We start from the raw sequence: 10,012 nt of genomic DNA on the forward strand, positions 1-10,012 counted from the left end.
ATTTTCAAGACTCAAGGTTAATTTTTAGTTTTAATCAAGAAGTTGTTATTTGTTATCTTTTATTTTTCCTTTAGTATCCTCCAAATCGTTTAAATATTCTATTCTTTATGTTTTAATAAACTGCCAGTTCAACCAAATTTAATGCTGTCCTCTACCTGAGACGGGGGGGGGGGCAGTGAAACAGGGAAATAGAGCCCACATTTGGGGAGCCATCAGAGTGTGTGTGTGTCTCGGTGTTGTGTGTTGTCCGGCTGGCCACACATAGCCCGGTCACGTAAATATATAAATGTAATACATACATTAATTTTGTTGTAAATTTTAAATTTCAGACCGTGATAATGTGCAAAAAAACAACAGGCCAGCACAGCATTCAGGAACGAGGCCCCTGAAAAATTCAGTGGGTTTGATTAATGCACGTTGATCTCATGTGTCCATGTTTCAGTGGAGCGCAGGACTGTATGCCCCCTGCTGGCTGTGAAGTAAAAACCCAAAGGCTTAAAAGGAAAAAATAACCATTGCAGGTGTCAGTAGTCCTTATCGCAAACCAGCTGTTGCTTTAACTTATTTGCATAATTTGTAATTTGCAAAAGTTTGATGAATGATGTTGAAGCTATAATGTCCACCTATGTATTTGTTTACCAAAATGTAGCAGTGGAGCAAAAGAAAGGTATTTTTTTTACAAAAATAAAACTTTCAAAGTGTTGCTTTTCATGTAAAAGTTACCTACATCCTGAAAACTAATTCCCATGCCAAATGTAAATGTTGTGTTCAATGTAAAGGTGTTATTGTGTTTTCATTATGATGTAAAAGGTGCTTACAGGTTCTTAATTATTTATATTTCCTTTTATCTACTCATCACCACTTACAAAGCAAATAACAAAGATGTTAGGTAAAGAAAAATGAAAAATAAAAGCTGTAACAGGATAGACCTCAGTTAGTAGAAGCACCAGCGTAAACAATAAAACTGATGGTGGCTGTTTTCTATTTCAAGTTTGGTAGACTACAGTATTTATCAGTTTACCTCTGAGCACATGTGGCATAAAATGTTTTACTACAAATAAAAATACTCTCTTCTAAGTTATTCTCCACATCTCAGGTATTTACTGGAGAGATATTTTCAAAGATGTTTAGCATGATGAATTGATTCCAGTGTTATTAACAATAACTCAAGACTTTTATTAATATATGGAACAACTTTAAATTTTGTGTCTGAGTCTCTTTATTGCTATGTCTTTCACATATTGGCTTGGAAGCAGCTTGAACAATACCTTTTTCTAAATTTATTTTTCTGTGAACAATAAAGCTTCGTTTTGTAAAGGTTAAAAAAAGCTCATTTGAGATATCAGCATGGTATTGAGTTGACTGACGCTAACAGAAAGGTGCAGCAGATATATGTCATAAGCAGGAGAAACACACATCTTTTGTCACAGACAAAGGTTATATCGAGCTGCCTCGTCCCTCCCCATCCCCTTGCCACTTGTCTTTCCTGTCTCATTCCTCCTTCTGTACTCTGTCTCTGTGCAAGGTGAACGGGGCGGGGCCAGAACTTGATCTTCATGTTGGTGCAGAAACCACATCCTAAGTTTCTAAATCAGGCAACAACATCTATGTATGTGAGAGTTCTGCAGCTGCTGCCAGATGTATAGATGTATGAACACCAACGGACCTGCGCACTCTGAATGTAAATGCCCTCAATTGCTGAACTCTCACTATGCTAACAAGCCTTTAAAAAGCCATGTCACTACACTAATGAATATGCATCTGTGTCTCGGTGAGGGTGACCTGTAGGAATAGGATAGAGGTCACAAAAGGTGGGGCATCAGGAACAAGCAGCAGTTCCCCCATGAGACCCTGAATGTACAGAAAATAACACACACGCACACGCAGACACACACACACACACACACACACACACAGACACACACACACACACACACACACACACACACACACACACAGAGGGAAGCATCACAAGTTGACCATCCTGCAAACCCACCTATCTCATAACGCTATCTTGTCCTACCCTCCGTCTCACTTTCTCTCTTGATCAGGCGTTCACACACCTGCACTAATCGCTCTGTCTAAGAACTGGTGAGACAAACATGTCTCTTATGTCACCATTTTCCTACACCACTATATCTTTTACCTCTTCCTCCACTTTTTAGGGTATTTTTTTTCTTTTTTTTTCGGACTAGGACCGTGTCCAAACACCTGCTTGGGTGGCAGAATACAGGTATGTGTCTGAAAACATTATTTTCCCCTTTTTTACTTCTTCAGTAAAAAGCACTTTAATTTATTGCTTTTTCAAGAGATTGTTAACTCTAAATAAACTCATGAATGTTTACAAGATACTTAAGATTAATCAAGCAGGACATTCTGTTGTAGACAGGATACATTTTTGATTTGACTGTTTCTACCTTGTGATACCACTGCATGCTATATTATGTATACTGCTATGAATTTTCCATCTTGATGGATTCGATTTTAAAAGACTTTCAACTGCATTAACAGCCGAATTTGAGGTATCTGTCATTCCTTATCATGTCTGAGACAAAATTGGAAAAAGATGACAATTTAGACAGTTACTTGAATCTTAGTTACTAAACCGATGCTAATGCTGTTTAAGAGTAATAGATCATATCTACTGACTCAACTCCATATATGAATAATTATAATGTCTGTCAGATGGCAAATTATTTCTGTGCTTTTGACTAAACTCCTGGTAGTCAGAATTTTCTCCTCTACTTTGTTAACCTGCACTAAACATGACCTTGGTAAACAATTTTCACCGCAGTGTGAAACAGCAGTGGTCTCTGCGTAACACTTCATTTCTACCCTTCCCCTCTCCATCCTTTGCCCCCTCAACGTCAGCAGGTTTGTTGGAGAAAGAACGGCTTGCATATCCTGTGTTAAAGTGCTAGTGCTAGGCCAGCAGAAACAGGAGAAGTCATTTGACACCGATATTCATACAGCGTCTGAACAGATTATTGCTTTAAAAATATCTCATCGATATATTCTCAGGAATATTTTTCCCCATATACATGTTTCTGGGGTTCTTTGAATGGCTCCTCTTGTAGCATTTTCGCACATTTGGGGTTAATTACAAATGTATGTATTGGTATTTATAGGCATAGGGTTCATATAATGCATAACTTGTAAGTATGTTGCCAAGGCTGAACCATCTTATTTCCATACCTGTGTTCCTCTGCTAGTTTATTGTGGATTTGCAGTTACCTCTAAAACAATGACTGAGAAACACCAAGCTGCACAATCTGAAGCCCTTGCTAACAAGACCCAACCAAATTCAATAACCACCACAGAAGAAAAGCAATCTGGGAACCACAATGCAAAAAAGTTCACGAGTGAAGTGAAGAGCATCCACAGTGAGTTCAGCACACAATTCATCTCTATTTGGGGTTAGAGCAAAAAAATGTATTGAATTAACCATTTATTTTGCTTGTGCAGCCATTAAAAATTGTTATTTTATAACAGTTTTATAACAGCAGAAATAAAATATAAAGCTAATATTCAAATATTCGACTAAAGGTAAAAGCATATTAATTAGGAGTAATCACATTTGTGTGTTTCATGTGGCTCTACAGTGCCGTCGTGGGCTGCTGCTGCTCTCTGCATAGTCAGCATCTGCTTGGTGTTGTCGTGCATCGTGTGTGTTTGGAGAAAATGTCTAAAAAAGAAGGACAAAGAAAAGGACAAGAAAGAGTCAAACAAGAAGAATAAAGGAGAATTTGACACTGAAATGAATGAAGTGAACAACAAGGTACATACACAGAACACAAGGATACACGTCCACCCCCCTGCAGATGTATTGTCCTTGCTGTGTATGAGGTGAGGGGTCACCCATGAATAATAATCTGTCAGTGTGTATTAAAACTAATGGATGTTTTGTACATTGCTTGTGTCCTAAAATAAGATTGAAGTCTGAGATGAGACGTTTTGGTGTTGTACGGTCTTCAGGTCACCCCTGCCCACTTTAAACAATTCATTAGGGTTATATGGTAAATTAATCTTTATTTAATTGGCTCTTACTATGTATTGCTCCATAATATATTCTCATAACAAAAGACAAAGAGCTGATCCACATGTTGGCAGAATTTCTTCATTGATTACTTGTAGAGCAAAAAATTGCCCCTGAACATGATGTGTTTGTGTCTGTGTTTAGCCATTAAACGATAAAATTTGCAAAGAAGCAGAGTCGTCAGATGAGGCTCCAAAGGACGAGAAGCTAGGCAGGCTGCATTTCACATTAGATTACAACTTCACAGAAAACACGGTGAGGTGCTATCGTTCACTGCCTGCTTGCACGCTATTTGAAAGCTTTAAAATGTCACATGTCGGATTTTCATCTGTTGTCTTTACTTTCTCTTGCTGTTTTGTTTAGTTGGTAGTAGGGATCTTACAAGCAGCTGAACTTCCTGCTATGGATGTGGGAGGAAGTTCTGACCCTTACGTAAAACTCTACCTGCACCCGGACAAAAAGAAAAAGTTTGAAACAAAAGTTCACAGGAAGACTCTTGAACCTAACTTCAATGAGACTTTCACATTTAAGGTAAATGATGTCTTCAAGACCAAAAATGTGATGCATTTGATCCTGATTGGGCATTCACTATCTGTTCTCATGATTCAAATGACGGTTTTTGATGTGCCTTCTCTAGGTACCGTACACCGAGCTGGGTGGAAAGACGCTGGTCATGACTACATACGACTTTGACCGTTTCTCAAAGCATGACGCCATCGGAGCTGTGAAGATCCCCATGAGCAGTGTGGACTTCAGCCAATCTCTGCAGGAGTGGAGAGACCTTCAGAAGGCCGAGAAGGAGGAGGTGGGAGAACATTATGAGACGAGCAGAGAGGTTGACCTTGTGGGGGTGATTCTAGATATAGGAACAAAATAGGATAAAACAAATGTTACTTTCGATTATCTTCTATTTGGAGCAGAGGTAAACTGTAACCTTGTGCGATACTTAAACTTCAGGTCACAACATACTTATTTTTCTTTTTTATTAGAGTGAGAAGCTTGGAGACATATGCTTGTCTTTGAGATATGTGCCAACCGCAGGGAAGCTGACAGTGGTAATTTTGGAGGCCAAAAACCTGAAGAAAATGGATGTGGGTGGATTATCAGGTGAGTCACACAAGCGACAGAAAAAACTAGATTTGCATTAGATTCAGGTTTAAGTCATTAATTCCTAATTCCTAATTCTTTAAGCTCTCTATTATAAATTCTTTTTCTTCTTATTCTGTCTGTTTTTGTTGTACTTTTTGGACCTAGTCAGCTGAAACAAAACTAAATTTCTCCTCGGGGATCAATAAAGTATTCTGATTCTGAATGTTCCATAACAAGGCAGCATTTTTTAATATAAACGTTATTGCAATAATAATATTTAAAAAATGACTGCACTCTTTGTTCAATCCATCCATCTATCCATCCATCCATCCATCCATCTTCCACCGTTTATCCGGAGTCGGGTCGCGGGGGCAGCAGCTTCAGCAAGGAGCCCCAAACTTCCTTTTCCCCGGCCACATCCACCGGCTCTGACTGCGGGATCCCAAGGTGTTCCCAGGCCAGGGTTGACATATAATCCCTCCACCTGGTCCTGGGTCTGTTCTGAGGTCTCCTCCCAGCTGGACGGGCCAGGAGCACCTCCCTACGGAGGCGCCCCTGAGGCATCCGAACCAGATGCCCAAACCACCTCAGCTGACTCCTTTTGACGCAAAGGAGCAGCGACTCTACTCTGAGCCCCTCACAAATAGCAGTGTTTCTTACTCCATCTCTAAGGGAAGACACCAGCTATTTGCCTGAGAAATCCAATTTCAGCCGCTTGTATCCACGATCTCGTTCTTCCGGTCATGACCCATCGCTCATGACCATAGGTGAGGGCAGGAACAAAGATTGAACGGTAGATGGAAAGCTTTGCCTCTCGGCTTAGCTCCCTCTTTGTGCGGTAAAGTGACTATAATACCGCTCCTGCTGCCCCAATTCTCCATCCAAACTCACGCTCCATTGTTCCCTCACTCCTAAACAAGACCCCAAGATACTTAAACTCCTTCACTTGTGGAAGGACCTCATTCTCCACTCGGAGAAGGCAGTCCACCGGTTTCCTGCTGAGGACCATGGCCTCAGATATAGAGGTGCTGATCCTCATCCCTGCCGCTTCACACTCAGCTGTAAACAGGACCAGTGAGCGCTGCAGGTCACAGGCCGATGATGCAAACAGGACCACATCATCTGCAAAAAGCAGCGATGCAATCCTCAGCCCACCAAACTCTAAACCCTCCTCACCACAACTACGCCCCGATATCCTGTACATGAAAATCATGAACAGAAGTGGTAATAAAGCGCAGCCCTGGCGAAGGCCAACAGACACTTGGAATAAGTTCGACTTACTGCTGAGAACCTGAATGCAGCTCTCACTTTGGGCATACAGGGATTGGATGGCCCTAAGGAGAGGCCCCCTCATCCCATACTCCCGCAGTACCTCCCACTGTAAGTCTGTGTGGACCCAATCGTACGCCTTCTCCAAGTCCACAAAACACATGTAAACTGGATGGGCATACTCCCAAGCCCCCTTTAGGTCCCCTGCGAGGGTAAAGAGCTGGTCCGTTGTTCCACGACCAGGACGGAATCCACATTATTCCTCCTGAATCCAAGGTTCGACAATCGGCCGGAACCTCCTTTCCAGCATCTTGGAGTAAACTTTCCCAGGGAGGCTGAGGAGCCAGCTTCTGCTGCCTGGGTCTGTCCGTCGTGACCCCATGTTGTCACTGCCACCCATATGTCAGCACACCCGATGATATGTCCTGCGGGTGGTGGGTCCACAGAGGTGGGAAGAATCCGTGTTGCCTTTTCAGGCTGACCCTGGCCAGGCCCCGTGACAGACCAGGCCACTAGACGCACGCTGATGGGCCCTCCATCCAGGCTTGGCTCCAGACGTGGGCCCCGGGCTACCTCCGGGCAGGGTCACATTTTTCCCCTCTCGGTTTTTCATGGGGTCTTCTGAACCATTCTTTGTCTGGTCCTTCACCTGAGACCTGTTTGCCTTGGGTGGCCCTACCAGGAGCACAAGACTACCGACAACATAGCTCTCAGGATCCTTTGGGCACACAAACCTCTCCACCACGATAAGGTGATGGTTCCTTGGAGAGGTCTTTGTTCAATCAGAAATATGATATGGTTATGGTCACCCTAAACTGCCCACTTTAACTGTAGTGAAGCATTACATCCTTATAACTGCTGTCTAAGTGGTGTGATCACCTTCAAGCAGTTTCTGTTTGAGGAAACCTTCAAGAACTGCTACAATAGATGTTGTGTTTCACTGATGGAGTAACTGCACCAGTGCCAGGATGTTCCTCCCTTCTCTCTCTTTCAGACCCTTATGTGAAGATCCACTTAATGCAGAATGGGAAGAGACTCAAGAAAAAGAAAACATCGATAAAGAAGAACACTTTGAACCCGTATTACAACGAGTCTTTCAGCTTTGAAGTGGCATGTGAACAGATAGAGGTACATAAATTAATTTGGACACACACACACACATGCACGCACGCACTCACACACACACACACACACACACACACACACACACACACACACACACACACACACACACACACACACACACACACACACACACACACACACACACACACACACACACACAGTTCTTCAAAAATGCATTTATTTTGTGTGTGTGTTTTCATTTTGATTTATAGAAGGTGCAGATAGCGGCGACTGTGTTGGACTATGATAAGATTGGGAAAAATGATGCCATCGGGAAGGTGCTGCTGGGTGGGAACAGCAGTGGGACTGAGCAATGCCATTGGTCAGATATGCTGGCAAACCCACGGAGGCCAATAGCACAGTGGCATAGCCTCAAGCCAGAGGATGAAATCAACGTACTTATTTCCAAGAAATGAAGCCAAGACCCGAGTAGGCAATGAAACCTTGCTGCATTTAGCTCCATTTCTCTCTATTACTGTACATGATCTTACCTCTCTTCTAATGCCACAAAAAAAGGTACTTAAATAAGTAAATCTACCCATTAATATCCTATTTAACTCTTAGCACCATTTGAGACACTCTTACAGACTAATCCCTTCATGCTTCTGCCAACTGCTATGAATGGTTTTAATCATAGATGTATCACTGTGTGCAGAGCTATTAAAGCAGATTGGATTTTTTTCAAACCTTTGTGCTTTTTTTCTCTTCTGACCTGGTCAACAACATAGACTCTACAGTTAAAATACAAAGAGGAAAAGATCCAGATAGTAAGAACATGAAATCCTCATATGACGGATCTTTATGTCTCTATTCCCATCAACAGTTCTCTTCTATCCCAACAACTTAAAATGAAAGGATGCCTAAAAAAGTCTTTGAAATTACAGATTATGGTGGTTTTATTTTGATAACAGGACAACAAAAACCTGTCTATGGCATGTCAAACTTCCCATTATGTCCCAGCAAGTAAAAACAATGGCCCCACTACAGTTTAATCCTCATAATTTGACTCCTTCACCATGAAAACCTAAACTTGGATGCATTAGTTGCTTGTCATTCAAAATGAATGACAGTTCACTAATGTTCACTCCAGGAGATCAGTATCTTTTGAAAATGGGTGAAATTTGACACCTTTCTGAATCAGCACAGTTTCAGCCTTAATTTGATCTTTGTCTGCAGCAACTTTGAAGCATTTTATTTGTTATGTCACAGTGATGAATTTCCAGAACACATGTAATGTTCTGGATCAAGCTATTTGAAATGAGATGTTCATTTTAAAATTTCTGTGTTTTTTTGTGCCAACATAGGCATTATCCATGAAGTTAGAAGAACAAGTATCTCTCATATCAAAGAATACTTTAATTGAAATTCTAGATCGATATGATGATGCAGATCACCACCTTGGGCCAAATGTAATCTCTCTGTAAACATTTTTATTTCAAGAAAGTGGGCCATTCTCAACTTTTGGAATAATTCTGCTGACAGACAGACAAAAACAAATCTAGGCTGACAAAAGCATTGCCTCCTTGGCAGAGGCAAAAAATGCCTTTCATTTCAATGCAATAAGAAGACAAGTCTGAATGATGGTGAGCAGTCATTTAAGTGTCATTTTCAAACAATTCTACATGCTTTAAATAAAAAAAAAAAGAATATATAGGGCTGCTGCTTGTTTTCGGGTTGTTGTTTTTTTTAAATTTTCTTAAGGTAAACATATCTGTTGAGCAATAAAAAAAATCTGACTTAAATAACTCGTTTGCAATTATTCCATCACTATATTGTAGATCCTATTAACAAAAATAAAATTATGTTAAGTCGGGGTTCAGTTTTTCTTTGTTTGTTTAGTTGACCGAATTCTCATCCAATCAGCAAAGGTTTATGGAAACTTGTTCAGTAATTTTAGTGCAATAATGGAATATATATCGTAAAAAAAGTGGAAAAAAAATGTTAGAATAAAATCAAGCTATTGCAGGGAAAAAGTCATAACACTACAAAATTAAAGTAACTAGAGATGCTATAAAAGATGCCATCCTGGTAAATTACCTAACTGAAATCTTTTCAGTTTGTCTTTCAATTATTCTAGTTCACCACATAACCTTTACCTGGCATAACTTGAGTCTGTGCTACAACAGTTTTTATCAGTACAGGAGCCAAGACATTATTACGTCACTCTTTTCCAATCTGACAACACATAACCTAGATATCATCACTTTAATTTCTGCTAGGGGTCTCAAGAGCGGGGAGAAATTCCCGTGCTCTTTGTTTAACTCAATGGCGCTACTGTTTACCTCCGCTTGCGCGTAAAAGTCGTCCCACCCAGGCCGTCACCCCACCTGCGTGAAAGCGCCACGGACCTGGGGTTGACCGCGTCGTTGGGGGAGGATGTCTCTGTGACAGAGAGCGCAATGCGGACTAATCTGCCCACACAGGTGTAAACCGCTCTTCTTCCGCTCAGGTGGGGGCTGTTGCCAGGTAGGTGTTACTGGACGAGCGCGCATC

At 41.2% G+C, this 10,012-nt stretch overlaps 1 protein-coding gene across 1 annotated transcript; it reads left to right on the plus strand.

Annotated features, from left to right (window-relative positions):
• The first annotated feature begins 3,244 nt into the window (after window positions 1-3,244).
• syt1b (synaptotagmin Ib) lies at window positions 3,245-7,935 on the plus strand. Its single transcript, XM_068312113.1, has 8 exons — window positions 3,245-3,383; window positions 3,603-3,778; window positions 4,181-4,291; window positions 4,400-4,567; window positions 4,674-4,841; window positions 5,026-5,143; window positions 7,389-7,522; window positions 7,732-7,935. The coding sequence occupies exons 1-8, from the start codon at window positions 3,245-3,247 to the stop codon at window positions 7,933-7,935; spliced, it is 1,218 nt and encodes a 405-aa protein (XP_068168214.1).
• The last annotated feature ends 2,077 nt before the right edge of the window (window positions 7,936-10,012 follow it).

Source organism: Antennarius striatus, chromosome 4 (assembly GCF_040054535.1).
Source record: "Antennarius striatus isolate MH-2024 chromosome 4, ASM4005453v1, whole genome shotgun sequence".
NCBI lineage: Eukaryota > Metazoa > Chordata > Actinopteri > Lophiiformes > Antennariidae > Antennarius > Antennarius striatus.